The sequence below is a fragment of the Bufo bufo genome, chromosome 2 (genome assembly GCF_905171765.1).
Source record: "Bufo bufo chromosome 2, aBufBuf1.1, whole genome shotgun sequence".
NCBI lineage: Eukaryota > Metazoa > Chordata > Amphibia > Anura > Bufonidae > Bufo > Bufo bufo.
In genome coordinates this window covers 736,533,077-736,552,276 of record NC_053390.1, presented here as the reverse complement: position 1 = coordinate 736,552,276, position 19,200 = coordinate 736,533,077, and the positions used below count along the sequence as shown (strand labels likewise).

The 19,200-nt window shown below is 40.2% G+C and overlaps 1 protein-coding gene across 1 annotated transcript; it reads left to right on the top strand.

Annotated features, from left to right (window-relative positions):
- Nucleotides 1-1,458: 1,458 nt before the first annotated feature.
- Nucleotides 1,459-13,212, top strand: SHISA3 (shisa family member 3). Its single transcript, XM_040420551.1, has 2 exons — nucleotides 1,459-1,775; nucleotides 12,779-13,212. Exons 1-2 carry the CDS (start codon nucleotides 1,511-1,513, stop codon nucleotides 13,210-13,212), a joined length of 699 nt encoding a protein of 232 aa, XP_040276485.1. The 5' UTR covers nucleotides 1,459-1,510.
- The last annotated feature ends 5,988 nt before the right edge of the window (nucleotides 13,213-19,200 follow it).

The following is a 19,200-nucleotide window of genomic DNA, read 5'->3' as shown; positions in this document are numbered from 1 at the left end:
ATCACTTATATTTTCTATTTTTTGTCTTTTCTTTTTTCTCTGCTCCTTCTGCTCAGGCCTGCAGTGCTTCATGCTTGTTTAACAGGAACATTGGTCCTGAATCCTGATCAGAATGACTTGCACTGCCCTTGGATATTATCAGGTGTCTCCAAGGTCTAAAATGAAACAATTCATATGCAGCTCCTTCGTCCTGAGTGAATGAAGTAATTTGCAATGCAAAGTTTTCTCGCTAATGATGGAGGCGACACCACTTGACCTTCATTACACTGACCTTCTGGAGTCCAGTGAAAATATCTGCGCTAATTGCCTCCTGTAACTGCCTACAACAAGTATTTCGTTAGTTTCCTCAGGAACAAAATCCATTGGAATGAAAAGCATAAAATTCAACCTGGCAGGATGGAAGCGGATCATCTGGCACCAGGTGGTCACCCGACCTTTAATACATTATTCCAATTAATTATTTAGCATTTCCATTCATTTTCGAGCTTCCATAATAAATGGATATGAGAGATTAGTTAAACATTCATAGCAGGGAGCCACAAATCCAATGAGAGCACTATCAGCCGGATGAAATATATATATATATATATATATATACCCTTTAGTATAGGCTGTAGTAAATGTATAGAAAGGTGCCCCAGCAATGATGAATGAGGTTTCTTTCAGCAGAAACCCACTTGAAATTAGGCTGCATTTAGAAATAAATTGTGAGTAATGAGGGGGGCTTGTGTGCCGGATTCCATTGTGAGGCATCTCCCAGGGGAAGCCGAGCTCAGCCTCTATATTAGTGACAATGGCTAGTAGTGAGTGGCAGGGAGCTCCTCTCATTAGCTGCCTTGTGACCCTGGAGGCTGGGAGTGACAGCCAGGGGGGCTCTAGCAGGCTGCCAGACATTCACAGAGGGAGACCACCAGAGGATGACTGCACATAAGAGAAGGCAGGAGCAGCCCTCAACTTGAGACAGACCCCAGCCTCAGATTTCCTAGTCAGCTCTTGGCTGAAGGCAACACAGAGCAGTTGTGACGGGTCCTGAAATCATTGCTCTGCCCTGGAATTTCCAAAGAACTCATTTGCTCTGTGAATTCTGACCTGCTTCTGTTTGCTCTGCCCATACAGAAGTCAGAGACCACCAGAGGCTGACTGCAAGTGAGAGAAACCAGCAGCAGATCTACCAAAGCCCTGGAGCTACAGGGAACACAGAGCAGAGCCACCGGGTAATGACAAGAACCCTGCTCACCGGTGCAAATCCTGAAGTCTGACCATGAAGCCCTGAGAGACCAATACAAGACCCCCATCAGAGGAGCAGCACTATGTGTTGGAGGTGGATGCTGTGCTGGCCAAATCTTGGGCTGAATGATCTGACAGTCTCTTCCAGTGCCACATGTCCTCCTGTCTTCATGGCCATGCATATGGACCTGAGTACAAATTCAATGGGGGATTTTTAGGAGGATTGAAGTACCATTCCTGCTGCTGCACCCACTTTCTTTAGTCTGGCAACAGTGGAGTAACAATGAGGTTACTGGGATGCTACTTGATGCTTTTCTTCTTGACTTGGGGTAATGCCAGGGCACAGGGGGAGTACTGTCATGGATGGGTGGACACTGATGGCAAGTACCAGGCGGGATTCCAGTGCCCGGAGGATTTTGATACAGTGGACGCCACTATCTGTTGCGGCTCCTGCTCATTGCGCTATTGTTGTGCAGCGTCAGATGCCAGACTGGAACAAGGCAGCTGTACCAATGACAGGGAGCTGGAGAACACTGGAGTCACTGCCCGTGAGTATCCTGCGAGTCACTCACCATAGGCCTGTGATGGCTAACCTCCGGCACTCCAGCTGTGGTAAAACTACAACTCCCAAGATGTACACTTGCTTGGCTGTTCTCAGAGCTCCACAGAAGTGAATGGAGCATGCTGAGAGTTGTAGTTTCACCACAGCTGGAGTGCCGGAGGTTAGCCATCACTGCCATAGGTCCTCAGATGAGGCACTACAAGTACCAGCACACCCAGGCTCGGAATGGCCCCCCCCAGGAGCAGGTAAATCTTATGGTGGGCCCCTAGTCCCCCCACCACCCCCTGCACAAATGGCACATGCAACATGACTGCACTACACACAGACATTCAGTGTACAGCATCTCAACCAGCCTATCATCATATAAACACGGAGTCGATTATTTAATAAACGAATAATTCCTTATTATAGTTGCATCGGGTGGCTGAGGAGACAGAGGCAGGGTCTCCACCACAGAACGGCTGAGGCACAGGATAGCCAGTGGGCACCTGCTGAGAATAAATGTGTTGGTGCGGTTTTAGGGATTTGCGAATGGGGGTCAGGTAATATTTGCATGTAGCTGTACATTGGACCCCCAGTATTAATTTTACTAATGGGTCCTAAGCACCCCAGCCTCACATTGAGCGCACTCTAGTCTCTGGTTGCTTGGCTGTAAATAATAATAATAATAATATCGTAATAATAATGTAATAAATCTCAAAGAAATAACAGGTCATAGACGTACAGATTTGGCCATTATACAGACAGCAATTATACCCTTTTTTTTTTTTGGAGCTGCCATGCAAGTGATCTCCCCACAGGACGACCCTAATGTAGAGGGAAATATCCTGCATTTGCATCGGCCCTGATGTATTTTTCTCAGATGTTACAATTACTAACGATGGTAAAAATGGTCAGTTTAATAATGATAATTGTTACATCTTTATCCAACTCAATGAGAAATTCTTTGCTGCAGTCATTACCATTAATAGGATGCTGTGCACAAGTGATGTATCAGACTTATGTATCGAAAATACATAATTAATCTATGTACCTAATTATCTATCAATCATCTAATATCTATGTAATATCTCTATCTAGCATCTATTATCTATCAATTATCTAATATCTATCTATTTCATATCTTTTCTTCATATCTATCTAATATCAATTTATTTCATATCTATTTACCTAATATGTATCTGCCTATCTAATATTTATATCTAATATCTTTATCTACAATATCTATTATCTATCTAATATTTATCTATCTTATATCTATCAATAGTTTCCATCTCTAGTGATTGCCTCTGACATCTCTCTATTGGCAGCCCATACCCAGTGAAATAGCATGGCAGGAGTTAAAGGGAACCTGTCACCTGGATTTTGTGTAAAGAGCTGAGGACATGGGCTGCTAGATGGCCGCTAGCACATCCGCAATATCCAGTCCCCATAGCTCTGTGTGCTTTTGTTGTGTATAAAAACTGATTTGATACATATGCAAATTACCCTGAGATGAGTCAGAGCTTGAAAATATGACTCTTCTCTGGTCACACAAGTAAGATATGACTTATGTTAATTTGCATAAAAGGTGGGAAGTCCAAAAATGCATAATACTTATTCAATTCATCTGCAAATGAAATTAAAAGTGTAATATATATGTTTAGGGTAACACAGTGAACATTTAGAAACGCTCAGGGAGGGTAGCACAGTAGAGGTGACAGGTTCCTTTAAGGAAGTCTTCTAATTATTTCCAATATTCTTTGCTTTTAAAGGGAACCCATCCTTTTGAAAATGCAGTCCAGTCTGCAGGCGTCATGTTTTTGAGCTGAACTGTTTTATATTCATAATTCTGGGGTAATATTCAGTATAACCAGTAACATATTCATATAAACTTCTGCTCTTTTGGCTCTGGAGTCCAGCGGGTGGTCCTCCTCAACGAACTGGGTCTATATATAGAGTTATCCTTGTGCACAATCTATCTAACCCCAAAGAGTTAAATGACAAATTCAGCTCTGCTATGTGTGCATACAACACACACATACATCTAACAACTGCACCATTCTGTATCATGGATTTCCTGATCTAGGTCCTCTTAGTATTTATACAAGTACAGTATATTTTTATATCTAAATCCTAAAAATCATCTAGAAAAAAATAATCTTTTCTTTGTGAGTCCTTGGCACGGCCTCAGTCAGTCGTAAATTTCTTTAAAACCACTCAAGTTAAGCAATGCACAGAATTTCTTGTGCAGCAATGTGTACTGCTCTAACTAAATTACCTGGGGTGAGTCCTGTAATACTACACCCAACCTCCTGTACAATACTTCACAGCAAAAGAGTCCCAGCGGAGGGCGTTTTATGCCCTGTCTGAAGTGTATTTTAATATGTACAGCGCAAAGGGCCATTAATGTAAAGCTCTGTGACAGAAGTAGCACTATGCCTGATGATGCTAGATTGAATTTCATACAATAATATCCTTTTATTATATACCTATAACATATATTCAAACACTCTAATGCCCTATAACCGGCGAGCCTACAGGGTCCACTGGTAAAATAGTTAGCTGGTTACATAAGGGAGTAGACGTGACTCACGGATATGTCTGTGTCTAATAATGCTGCTGTCATTAGCTTCAGATGCAATTAGCAGCCCCCCAGTTGTATCTGTATACAGGGGTTTACTGTAGGTAGAAATACATTATTATACATAAGGCAACTTGCCAACGTCATCAGTACAATATGGCTCATGTATAAAAATGTAGTTGAAACACTGCTGCAAATGGCCCAAGGCAAATATCAATGGATATTCATACATCATAGACATTTTCTGTCCCTAATCTAAAATTAAAATATACTGCACAGTAACGATTAATTCTGTGTCTACAGGTCCTATATAGGCCTATGCATGTATCTTCATGGTTACATACTACAAACAAATCCTGTGATTAGGTTTTCCATCCTTTCCCTCTTCTTTTGTCCAACTTTTAGGATGGATGAGAGGAGGTAACACATGGCTGCAGGACCAGACTACACACAGGGTTTGTTTGTAGTCTGTAACCATGGAGACAGATAGATCTGCTATTGTACATAATAGGGCTGTAGATACAAAGTCCCACAAAGGGATCAGCAACCTTCGCCACTCTGGCTGCAGTAAAACTACAATTCCCAGCATGCAAACCTCCTTGACTGTTCTTCTTATTCCCATTGAACTGAATGAAGCATTCTTGTAGTTCCTGAACAGCTGGAGTGCCGGAGGTTGCCGATCCCTGCTGTAGATGGTGTAAGCTTAAACAGGCTGTAGAGATCTGCACCAGATGCATCACAGGGGCTTCAGATGGATGATAAATATGGTGCAAGGATAGACCCCTTTCTCTGACTCTATACTAACTATTGCTTGGCTTACTTTGAGACGTATTTTAAATATAGAATTGGACCAAATTTTGGGCACTTTCCCACAAAGGTCCACCCATGTTATGCCAAGCCCTGACCCCTTGTTGAGCATGTTGGAAAAAAGTGCAGAAACCGTTGATGTGCCACTTTTTTGGACAGATTTTTGGCAGAGATACATATTATACTGCAGTGTTAGCATCAAGCATATAGGGAGTCATTAAATTAGTCATATTACAGGTGCAGATTGCGGCGCAACAGTTAGTCGCACCGCAATCTGCGACTTCACCCCGCCCTCACCAGTTCTAAATAAGTGGACATGACATCTCATTTACCATTTTCTACGCCTTTTTCAGGCGTAGAAAATAGTCTAAATTATAAGCCAGCTAGGAAGCTGTCTTACATTTAGAATCGGCGCTGGATGTGCCAAAGTTATGGAGACGCCTGCGCCACCGCCAGCTACGATGCTTTATTAAGACCGGGTCTAAAATGCGGGTCTTAATAAATGTGCCTCATATTGTGAAAATGTACTGGCCTCACGATTGATAGTGACACTAAAGAGTTAACTACTGGGATTAGTTCCCCCCCCCCCCCCCCCCCGATCATTGAAGTTGCAAGAGGAGTGCATATAACTTTGTATTATACAAAGGGACATTGACAACGCCCAGGAGATATCCTTGACGTAGGTGTATGTCCATTTTTGGGAACTACATGCACTTCCTTCTTTGTAATACCTGAAGGAACCATTATGTCAATGAACACAACAGGAGATAATATTCTAATATATTCTGCCACAACTCAGTTTCCAGATGATTTGGAAATTTCTTCTACTTTCATATGGATCTACAGAATATATACATCCCATCCCCATGCAATGACAGTCCTCAGGATCACCACTCTTGTAGGTAGATAGGGGTCAGTCCGATTGTCCAGTTATCCAAGGTCACTGCTACAGGTAGAGAGGGGTAAGCTGCTGGCACTTATCTTCGGTGAAGTATAGAACTAGTCCCTTGTTTGATTGAAGCCTTATTCATATAGTCAGCAAAACTCTCTAAGGGTAGGTTCACATGTGCTTTCTGAAATCTGGGGGCCTGATCCAGCAGAGGAACAGGCTACCAGATTTCACTGCTGGAGCCCATCGACTATAATAGCATCCAGCTGTTTTCTGGCATAAATGCCAGGTTTCAGACGCACAAATACCGCTGGATGCAGCATTTTTTTGGCCGTCCGACAACCAGCATCTATGCCAAGAAAAGGCTGCCGGATCTCCTAACGGTAGTGTGAACGTAGTGTAAGGCTACCTGCACACAGGTGCGGGCTGACAAACAAATTTCTCTGAGTTTCCAAACCAAAATCCTCATGGATTGCTTGCGATATTTGTAGCGGATTTGATTCGGCATCACCCAGATCTCATCCTTCGCGATGCACAAAGTGTACATGAGATCTGTCTACTCTCATACACTTTGCCGGTACTGTATTATTCAGCATTTTTCCCACATAAAAATCCGCTCAGAAAAACCTAGACCTCAATAAGATGTCACATAAGAGGACAAAGTATCATAAATCATCTATGGCAGATGAGGCGGCGGGGGGCTTTTACAGACTCTGCATTGGGGCCCGGGAGCTTCAAGTTACAGAACGAGGACATGGCATGTACCCCCCGAGGCTAATGTACCACAAGTTCGGAAGCTAGAACCTAAATCAAAGGCAATAAGTGTATGAAGCATTTCCTATACTCTGATATGAAGTGATTTATTTTATTGACTTTCTGCCCCCCCCGGTATTTCCCAATAGTTGATTCCCAAGGGGGCTTAACCTGTATCCCATTGACCTGACTGGGAGCCATGCCCTGAATAGACTGCATTGAGCTGCAGCTTATTGCTGAAGATTGGGGCAATATGCGTTCTACGTGGACGGACATTATTTGCAAAGTCATTATGTGATATTATAGTCCCTCTGTTATTGCGTGTGAGCAGGAGTCAGTTAGGGAACATAGCGGTAGGCCGACTTCTGGGATATTTTACTTGGAATGTGTCAAATTGGCCTCGCAGACTTTATAGAAACCAGGCCGCGGTCTGACATGTTAACTCCTGGGCTGCTAGACAGATGTGAGGCTGTAGTAAGCCAGTCATGCATTCAAATAGTGGAAATTGCCTTCCTATAATGAAAAGGGAGTTAAAATGTGGCTTTACAAAAATTGCAATATGACATTCATAAATGGAAAAAAAAAAAAGCAAAACATCAGATATATTACTATTCATATAGCACCATACAGTACAGGAATATGCAATATACTGTCACATAGAGGATGGTGGGAGTAGGCAGAAGGGGCAGCGTCCACAGTGGATACAGCAGTCTGGGGAGGCCTCTGTAACGATCTATCCATGTAAATATTATAAGATGACAAGTGCGTGGGGCAGTATTTTTAAAAACATCTGTGGTAAGGATCCGTACACACATGAAGTTTTATCTGCGTTTTACTACTAAAAAAACACGCAGAAAAAAGAATGTATTTTTTTGTGGCAGGCTTGTGCAAACGTTTGAGCTGTACTAATCCTGTACATAGACGTAACGTACACGGGCTGTCTGAGCCCCTGCAACAGATTTATCACAAAGCTCCCACTGATATTAAATCTGTTGTAGGGATAGAGGCTCTACACCCACTATTAGTGCGGTCATTCATTGGCCAAGGGTTTATCTTCAGCTACATGCCAAGAAAGGAAATGTCTTTTCTTGTTGCAGTGTCCACGATAGACGCCACTGGAAACAGGTTTATATTCCATTCAATGGACTAAATCGAGTGCAGGTCTGCCACAAGAAATTGAAAGAGCATGGGCAGAAACCAGAGGGGCTTCTGCTGTGGAATATGGGCGGATTTTGCCAAAGATAAAAGCCGCCATGTGAACTAGCCCAATGTGATTGGCTGGCAGGAAGGCTGCTGGCTAAAGCACTTAGAGTATGGGAAGTGAGGGAAGGGCAGTTTTGGGCCTCAGAGAACTGGCAGAGGAGCCATCTTGAGAAGATTTTCATATTGTAGGGTTCAAAACAAACAGAACTAAGGGAGAAGCTCAACCAAAACAGTGGTATATGAAGAAACTAAAGATTGCTTTATACATAATGATGCAGCGGCAATACCTTTTTAAAAAAAATGAAAACAGGAGTTACACCTTTACTCAAAACAGATTCCACCAGATGTGGAATAGATCTCCCACTTCTCCACAGTCTTTGTAGCCTATATTGGCAACCTATGGATAAAATTTAGATTATTTTAACCTCTTAAAGGGCTTCTGTCACCCCACTAAACTCATTTTTTTTTTGGGTACTTATAATCCCTATACTGCGATATATCTATACATTATGTTATTAATCATATTCGTTCTGTAGATAAGGCAAAAAACATACTTTTATGATATGCTAATTACCTGTCTACCAGCAAGTAGGGCGTCTACTTGTTAAGTAGGGCGTCTATTTGCTGGTAGCAGCCGCAAAAAAACGCCCCCTCCTCCTGTTGATTGACAGGGCCAGCCGCGATCTCCTCCTCCGGCTGGTCCTGTCTGCATTTCAAAATCGGCGCGCCTGTCTTGATCGGCGCAGGCGCTCAGAGGGAGGAGGCTCACCTCCTCAGCACTCTCTCAGTGCGCCTGCGCCGATGACGTCTTCTCTTTCGGTTACGTCATCGCGCAGGCGCACTGAGGGAGTGCTGAGGGAGGGACGAGCCTCGTTCTCAGAGCGCCTGCGCCAAATCAAGACCAGGCGCGCGATTTGAAATGCAGAGACAGGACCAGCCGGAGGAGATCGCGGCTGGCCCTGTCATCATCAGGGAGGAGGGGGGGGCTGGGTGGTTGGGAAGCTGCTACCCAGCAAGATAGACCTCCTACTTGCTGGTAGACAGGTAATTAGCATATTATAAAAGTACGTTTTTTTTGCCTTATCTACAGAACGAAAATGATTAATAACAATTATAGATATATCGGCAGGATAGGGATTATAAAGTACCCCCCCCCAAAAAAAAAAAAAGAGTTAGTGGTGTGACAGAAGCCCTTTAATGCTTAATCACATACATGTTCCTAATCTGGTTGACTCCAGACATAGTAGGTGCCAGCTGAAAGCGAACATCTTGCCGGCAGTGACCAGAATCGAGTGATGATGTCGATCCTAGATATTTAGACTCGATGCCGCTGTCAACAGGGATTGCAGCATCTGAGGGGTTATCCAGAGAAGGGGCAGTTTGTTATGACAGTCTGGGGCCTTACTATGACCACACCTGTCATAGTAAGCTGCCTGCAAAGTCATGATTGTGGCATGGCTTGACATTGCAGTAGTATTTATTGCAGTCTATGGTACAAGTGATCAGAATTTCACATGTACAAGCCACCTAAGGGGACTAAAAATTACGAACAAAGTTTATTAAAGAAAAAAAAATATATATAAAGAATTCATATATTTTCCTTCCCATTGTTACAAATAAAAATAAACGTAAGCATCCCAACGTCCAAAAATGTCCAAACTATTAAAATACTTGTCCCACATGGTATGGGGGTAACAGAAAAACAAAAAATGCGTGATTCACCTTTTTATGGTCATCTTGTCCCCCAAAAATTGAATAAAAAGTGATAAAAGTCATATGTACCCCCAAAACAGTGTCAATAAAAACTACAGTTAGAGGTTTTCTGAGATTTTAAAACTGATAACCTATCCTCAGGATAGGTCATCAGTATGTGATTGGTGGGGTCTGACACTCAAGCCCCGCCAATCAGCTGTTTGAGAAGGCAGCAGTGCTTGCAGTAGCACCGCTGCCTTCTCTCAGCCTTTCCTAGGCCAGCGACGACATGTTCATCGGTCACATGGTTTAGGTGCAGCTCAGCCCCATAGAAGTGAATGGGGCTGAGCATGATACCAAGCACAACCGATCTACAATGTACGGATCTGTGCTTGGTCAGCATGGAAAAGGCCGCTGGCGTCTTCTTAAACAGCTGATTGGCAGAAGTCCCGGGTGTTGGACTGATGATATACTAATGACCTATACAGAGGATAGGTCATCAGTATTAAAGTCTTGGAATACCCTTTTAACCCTGCAAAAAAAAAAAAAAAAAAAAAACACAATCTCACGCATAGCTCTGTAGACAGAAATATAGAAATGTTATGGGTAAAAATCTTTAAAGTAGTAAAACTTAATAAAAACTGTACAAATGTGGTATTTCTGTTACTGTACTGACCCAAAGAATAAGGCACGTCACTTTTAGCGCTTAGTGAACGGCATAGTAACAAAACCCCAAAAACTAGGTGGATTCTTTTTGTTCAATTTCAATTTTTTTTTCTGTAAAATGACTATGAATAAAAATTAAAAAGCTGTGGCTTTTGGAAGATAAGAAAGGAAAAAAACAAACACAAAACCAAAAATTGGCCGGGTCCTTAACCCCTTTAGGACTGCTGCTGTACAGTACATGAAGTCCAGGGTTTAAACCAGCAGGGTTCGGTGCTAATATCTGTGATTGTCGATAATGCAGTTTGCGGACATTTAACATCTCTGACTGGACTTATCCATTTTTCTTTTGTACTGCATCGGGCCTATAGTTCAAGGATGCAACTAACAACTGCAAAGTTTACTGCATAGACACCTTTCGACCCTCACTTCTGTAGCCTCCACCCATCTTTAAACACTGCCATGCTGCTTCCCAAGGTGTCTGATTGCTGTAGCTAGAGTGCTGTCCAATGCACCAAATACAATACTGCCAAAATAATAGTCCAAGGATGCAGATACTGTACAGACAAAAGCAGCAACATAATCAGAAAAAGATGCACCCCCTATCAAATCTCTAGACCCCCTTTTTCATCACACCATTATATTAATTCAGACCCCAAGGACAGAAATTTAAATTAATTCAGAATTTGGACCTGACCAAATTAAGAACCTGGAACATACCCAAAAAATTAATTAGACCCTAGACCAGGCCTCTAAACTAATAAGACCCAGAATGATTCAGACCACACACGAACAACATAAATTACAGATCATAGGAAAAAACAAACAGATGTTGAAGGACATCAGGACTTGGTGCAGCAGGTGCTGCTTGGAGTAGAGGAGTCAGGAGTGAGAGACAGTAAATTGTTACAGTTGTGCTAAACACAGGTCAAATCTTGGTTTGGAGGCCCACTTGATCAGTCCATGCCTAATCAAAGGGACACCATGCAGAGTCTATAGCAATACATTACAGACCTGTAGTGCATGAGGCCTTCTTAAAATGCTACACTAGATGAAAGATATATACAATATGTATACAAAGATGAAAAGACCTTGTGATGTACAAATAAAAAGGTAGTCTTACGGGGAAAATAAAAAAGGGCCCTCAAACATAATTCCAGGTTTTACCACACAGGACATAGTAGTCCTCATCAACGGCCTAATAGTGGCCACGTGGGCTGCTTCTATGGTACAACCTTGGTCTTGGGGTCAGATTTCCTTTTCAGTGCTTCTTGACACAAAGTAACTTCTTTCAAAGGTGATTAGCTATAACGTGCTCTAAACAGCTCTGGTTTGTGATAAATATGAAAATATTACTTCTGATATAGAACGCTAACTTTTTGGGTGAATTCATGGCTTTTTATTTAATGAATTGGCTTTGAAAAACATGCCAATCGTGCCCCAAAGATGCAGTCACCTGGAGTAAATATGAGGGGAGGCTGCAGATGTGTTACATAGAAGAGCAGTTTGATTCTTGTGTGGGTAAAGGAGATTTCTCAGCATTTCTTATGCATGTGTTTCTCCTCCTGCCCATGTGTTGATGTTGGAACACAACACTGCCTCATAATTTATGGCGTGAAAGTGTTCGCTTCCTGCTCACAGGCTAAGGTAGCTTAGCAGCTTGCACTGAGTAGATGGGACATGAGTCAGGCAGCTGGTACGGTGCAGAGCATGAGGAAAACCCACAGCTACAATACTCACTTCAATGGTATAATACAGGTAAAGTGCTGGGTTACATCATTTCACTTTCATTAATAAACAAAACTAGCATAATTAGCAAATATTCTAGGATGTATATGAGTGTTTGTAACATAGGTATATGTAGTGATAGAACAATGGAAAAATGGCCAAGCACTCATACACTTGACAACCAAATTGACATATGCAGAACATATTTATTATTAAATCCCCAAAATATGTAGTGATAACCTTACTTATACCATAGTTAACTGTACGTTCCTCTATGTATCTCCAACCACTCCTTATTTCTGTCTCTCCTTTTGCTTCCCTTTACCATCTTACTTTCTCCCTGAAACCACCACATATCTGCTCATTTTTGGTTTATATACAGATGCGTCTTTCCTTACCTTGGTTCAGAATACCTCGAGAGGAGTGGCATACGGTAGCCATCAGAGAAACACAAAAAACTTAATTTTTTTTAAAAGCTGCCCACCGGGCACCAGTCACCTTGATATATTTTAAAGAAAAGCCATGGTAAGGAAGGACACACATCTATACGTCTACCAGGAGTGGGGCAAATACCTTGTCATATCACAGAACATGCATATAAGCTATGGTAGAATGCAAAGAGCCTTTTGTGGTTATGTGTGCAAACAATTAAATTTAATATCATCCTATATAATTAAATCTTATTTTGCAGAACCTGTATATGTTCCATTCCTCGTTGTTGGGTCCATATTCATTGCCTTCATCATCGTTGGCTCCCTGGTTGCCGTCTACTGCTGCACATGTTTGAGACCGAAGCAGACATCTCAACAGCCGATGAGATTCACCTTACGCAGTTACCCTCCTGAATCTCTACCGATGATTTTGACCAGTACTAGCCTAAGGACTCCATCTAGACAGTCCAGCACTGCAACAAGTTCTACCTCTACTGGGGGATCAGTATGTCGACTTTCCTCCTCAAGAGCAGATCCTGGTTATCTAGTAACATCACCACCCGCCTCCGTATTCTCAGCACATTCCATCCATCTCAATCCCTCATCCACATTTCTGGTGCCCACACAGTACTTTTCCTATCCTCTCCAAACAGATGGAAACCTAAATAAAAACTGCCCTGATTTTAGACAGTAAAACGGTTTGGAAACTATTGACAATCTCGAGCGCTGCCTCTAATTCTACCAGATGTAAGGCAGCTATACTACAAGTCAATGTTCAACCTTTTAAAAGGCCTTGATATGGGACTTGGATAATAAATAAGGCAGCATCTCATCTGCTGACAGCTGTTTCTGGGTGATTGCCCCTAATCAGTGCAGAGCGCAGAATATTGGTTTAACTGGGTGAGAGGCCTGAGTCAGGATTTGGGATTACAATATCTCCTTATGGATGATAAAGAGCATATAGTTTTGTACATTTATGTAGAGACAACAAATTTTGTACAATATTTAGCAAAGAAGTTTCTAATATTATGCAATAGGAGGTGTATAATATAGCCAACATTTACTTTTCTACTGGTAAAAAACTGCTGTAGTTGATTTGCTTCTGACTGTTGGGCAGTAAAGGACTTAAAAAATGTGGGTTCTAAGAGACCACTAATTTTCTACATAAAAAGTTAAATCCCATTAAACACGACTAAAACAACAGTACCGGTAAGTAATAGTGTGAGATTGGTGGTCTCCAATTTAAGATCTAAACACCATAATTTTATCCCACATGTGGAAACAACATACACTAATAGTACATCGAATACACAAAAAAAAAAAAAAAAACTATGAGAGTTTTGATTTAATATCTTACAATGGGAAAAGGATTTAGAAAACTGTTTATCATTCCAAATTTTAAAAGTCAATGCTGATCTCTTTTCGTTACTAGTAGGGATGAGTGAATAGACTTCGGATGAAACATCCGAAGTCGATTCGCATAAAAAACTTTGTTCTAATGCTATACGGAGCAGGAGCTCCGTACAGTATTAGAATGTACTGGCTCCGATGAGCTGAAGTTACTGCTTCATAAATTAATTTGTACTGTAAAAAAACATTTCCCAAAGTGGTACCTTGGAACTGAAACAGAGTTTGGGAAATGTTTTTTTACAGTACAAACTAATTTATGAAGTTATTGCTTGAAGTCTCGCAAAGCAATAACTTCGGCTCATTGGAGCCAAAACATTCTAATACTGTAAGGAGCTCCTGCTCCATACAGTATTAGAATGAAGTTTTATGCGAATCGACTTTGGACGTTTCATCCGAAGTAGATTCTCTCGTCCCTAGTTACTAGTTTTTTTTTTTGCAAATGCTATATATAGTAAATCAAGAGCAATAAAAATTTTTAATTCCCTGGCATATTTTTACCAACCGCTATGTAAGAGCATCCAGAATTTTTTCCCCATTTTATATAGTCATTCTCTAGCCAAAAAACTTGACATGGCAACTTGGATAAGGGATAATATCGCAAAAAAGTGTCTTAATATGATCACAAATGATAAAAATAGATCCTACTACACCAGAATTTTGGATTTCAGATATTATGTTATACAGTATTTTCTTTTCAATAATCAAATCTCAAATCTTAATGCAATAAAAACAATGCTAATTAGAATTCGGCTAATTTTCTACAAGCGGATATACAGGTGGATTATAAATGGATTAATCTGTAACTAAAAATGTGGAGAAAGTGTGTGAAACTATGCTTTCAGTAACTAGTCACCCCAGCAGTGATGTTTGTGGTGCCTGTTGATTAGTCCTGTACCGGTGCATCTCAATAAATTAGAATATCATCGAAAAGTTAATTTCAGTAATTAAATTCAAAAAAGTGAAACTCATTATATAGATTCATTACACACAGGAGTGATCTATTTCAAGTATTTATTTTAATGTTAATGATTATGGATTCTAGCTAATGAAAAACCAAAAAAGTCAGTATATCAGAAAATTTATTATATAAGACCAATTAAAAAAATTAAGACAGAAATGTTGGCCTACTGAAAAGTATGTGCAGTATATGCACTCAATTGGTCAGGTACTTTTGCATGAATTACTGCATCAATGCGGCGTGGCATGGAGGCGATCAGCCTGTGGCACTGCTGAGGTGTTATGGAAGCCCAGGTTGCTTTGATAGCAAGCTTCAGTTCGTCTGCATTGTTGGGTCTGGTGTCTCATCTTCCTCTTGACAATATCCCATAGATTCTCTATGAGGTTTAGGTCAGGAGAGTTTGCTGGCCAATAAAGCACAGCAATACCGTGGTTTTTAAACCGGTAGGGTAGGAATGCGCCAAGCACTGTTGGAAAATGAAATCAGTATCTCCATAAAGCTTATCAGGAGAGGGAAGCATGGAGTGCCTGGTAGGTGGCTGCGCCTACTTTGGACTTGATATAACAGAGTGGACAAACACCAGCAGATGACATAGCTCTCCAAACCATCACTGACTGTGGGAACCGCACATTGGACCTCAAGCAACTTGGATTGTGTGCCTCTCCACTATTCCTCCAGACTCTGGGACTTTGATTTCCAAATGAAATGCAGAATTGACTTTCATCTAAAACAGGACTTTGGACCTCTGAACAACAGTCCAGTCCTTTTTCTCCTTAGCCCAGGTAAGACGCTTCTGACGTTGTCTCTGGGTCATAAGTGACACAAGAAATCCGACAGTTGTGGTTCATGTCCTAGATATGTCTGTGTGTGGTGGCTCTTGAAGCACTCACTCCATCTGCAGTCCACTCCTTGTGAATCTCCCCCAAATTCTTGAATTATCTTTTCTTGACAATCTTTTCAAGGCTGTGGTTATCCCTGTTGCTTATGCACCTTTTTTTTACCAAACTTTTTCCTTCCACTCAACTTTCCATTAATATGCTTGGATAGAGTGCTCGGTGAACAGTCTGCTTCTTTAGCAATGACCTTTTGTGGCTTACCCTCCTTGTGGAGAGTGTCAATGACTGTCTTCTGGACAACTGTCAAGTCAGCAGTCTTCCCCATGATTGTGCAGCCTACTGAACCAGACTGAGGAACCATTTAAAGGCTTAGGAAACCTTTGCAGGTGTTTTGTGTTGATAAGCTGATTAGTGTGTTACACCATGAGTCTACAATATTAAACGTTTCCACAATGTTCAAATTTTCTGAGATACTGACTAGGGATGAGCGAATCGACTTCAGATGAAACATCCGAAGTTGATTTGCATAAAACTTTGTTCTAATACTGTACGGAACAGGAGCTCCGTACAGTATTAGAATCTATTGGCTCCGATGAGCCGAAGTTCGGGAAATGTTTTTACAGTACAAATTGATTTATGAAGTTCTTGCCCGAAGTCTTGCGAGAATTCGGGAAGCAATAACTTTGGCTCATCGGAGCCAATACCTTCAATACTGTACGGAGCTCCTGCTCCGTACAGTATTAGAACAAAGTTTTACACAAATCGACTTTGGATCCAAAGTCGATTCGCTCATCCCTAATACTGACTTTTGGGTTTTCATTAGCTGTAAGCTATAATCATCAACATTAATGAATCTATATAGGAGTTTAACTTTTTGAATTGAATGAAATAAACTTTTTGATATAATTATTGGGAAGTCACGGCTGGGGTATAGCTTTACACACTTTTTAATTGCATATTTAGGGGACTAATACATTCATGGTAAATTATATATTTTTGTGCATGACAAAAGGGGTATTATGGTTATATTGTTATCCCCTATGCACAGGGGATAACTTAATAGAATCAGAATACCCTTTTAAATGTATTTGGTTCTCTTATGTGAGGATCTTATCTATTTAACTCAAATTTAAGTAGACTGTGATAAAATTCTAATGGGTTCACAAACTTTCTGGTACCACTGTAAACATTATTACACATCTATAGAGGGTCACTGTTGAGTAATCAGTAAGCAACTCTCTTGTAAAAAATTAAAAAGCAAAAATAACAAAAATCTAAAATATTTTTTGCTTCTTTGAAAACGTGTTGGTAGAAGTTGCATGCTGTGCAAATCTGATCTGCTTCTCACAGGTGACATCTATTTGTTCCTTGTTTTTTCAGACAGGTTTTCTCTATTCTTGAATGTTGTATAATTTAAGCGTAAAGTAGGATGTGTTTAATTTTTTTTCCACATTAAAGTAAAATACAAGAACCGCTTTCATGATCAAACTATACCTTTTATTAAATTGAAACAACGGAGACAAAATACTGCGTTATCCATGCACATTCCTTAATAGAGAGACAACAGATGTGTAAAAAACACAAAAACCAGTGCCATCTTCCTTGCTTGCCTGAAAGACTAGAAAATGTGATGTAGACTGCACTTCAGAAATAAAATATCACAAAAAATAAAACCTGAGTCATTAATAAAACATTCAGAAGAGACATTAGTCATGCAGCACCAAAACGTCTAGTTACAGCAGCAGGAATGACATACTGCATAAAATCAAGAATAAACTCCATACAACCCATTAGACATCCACAGCAAACAGAAGTACGGTTACAACAAAAAATAAAGAATATACACAAAATATACAGTGAAAAACAACTATATATAATGACAGGAAGAACAAGAGAAAAAAAAAAAACATTCCATCATGGCTTCTTTTAAAGTGTCAATAACAAGAAATGCATAAGAGACAGAGCATAAAGGGAGTTACAGTTGAGACAACTTTTTAAAAATGTTTTTTTACTTTTGACATCACACACAAAAAGATATATAATGACAGGTGCTGAATACAATAAGGGAAATTTCTCAGTTCCCACAAAATCACAAAAAGTTTAAATACTTGTTGCACTCTGCTGGAATTTACACAAACCGTTCAGCTTATTGGATCCTTCAGACAGATTTTAATCATTCAGATCTTTAAAAATAGGGTGCAATTTTGGCATTTCCACATGGTACTACACGGCTCGGTTATCTTCAAGGTTTAGTAAACTTAAGGGACAGCAGGGCACAATAATGACTGGCTTTCTAAAAGGTTCCATTATACCTGCAAATATAAGTGTTAAAAGCATCTGAAAGATAGAAGTGCCGAGTCCAACAATCTCTAGACTTACATTTCATCCTTAAATCGACTTCATCTGTGGCATAGACTCTGACCTCTCAGATGATTTTTTTTTTATACCCTCCTCAATCATCTGTATGAAAAATGTATCACATTGTATAAAAACATAAAAATGAACTGGTGAAAATTACTGGCTACAAACATACCGTTTTATGAATCACCAAGTTATATGCTTGTAGCCAGTATGTTTCTTTGATCTATAATAACATCTTATATTTTCCCCTTTTGGGCAGAATGGGATTGGAAGAGTTGTATGATATGTATTCATAAGAACTAAAAAGTGTAAGGACATATGGAATTTATAGTATTTAATGCCGCTCTCCATTTTAGTTTGGGGTGTTTTATGGATTCATTTTTCCCGCAGGCTTTGCATCTTTAAAAATGATATATTTCCTACTAGTGTTAAAACTAGATTGCACTATTGGATTCATACCCCTGGATATAAGGATACAGCTTCTAGGTAAAAATAGAAAAGCTGTAAAACTGCAATTGCTGAATTTCATTTTTTTTTTTTTACGTAATGTAAGCATGAAAACAATCTATTAGATTTTATGCAATTATTTATATAAATGTTTTATTTGAGAGTCCATTTATATATTTTCATAAGATATGATACATTTTTTTATATAGATTGAGGTGGTTAAAAACCCTTGTGGGAGGTCACCGTATGTGCCAAGAATGAAGTTGAAGGACAACATTTAAGCGGGCGGCTTAAATCTGAGCTTTTATCTTTGATATGCTTTTAACAGGTTTATGTTTTTTTTTTTTTGTTGAGTATAATAAATTGAACTTTTCGGAAAGCCTAGCATGGACTAAGACGTTATTGCGCTCTTTTCCTTATGTTTCCAAGAGCGGCACCCTCTGTGCATGTTGGAATTGGACCCTATTCTTGAAGATCAGAATGATTTGAATATATCCAAAGGAAGAGCGGAATAAGCTTTAATTCTTGCACATGGAAATATCTGTAGAGTGCAACAAGTATTCTTAGATTGTTGAGACAATTGTACAACATCTGGGGAATCTCATGTAAATTAATAGGACCCATGAATGAGATCAGGTGTCATACAGTAGTCTCGGCAAGTGTTCTCTCT

What these genes read in the sequence shown, in the direction of transcription:
- SHISA3 (XM_040420551.1), top strand. Translation starts at nt 1,511, where the DNA reads ATGAGGTTACTGGGATGCTACTTGATGCTTTTCTTCTTGACTTGGGGT. An exon ending in GAACACTGGAGTCACTGCCC is followed by an intron (nt 1,776 to 12,778) that starts GTGAGTATCCTG and finishes CTTATTTTGCAG; the next exon opens with AACCTGTATATGTTCCATTC.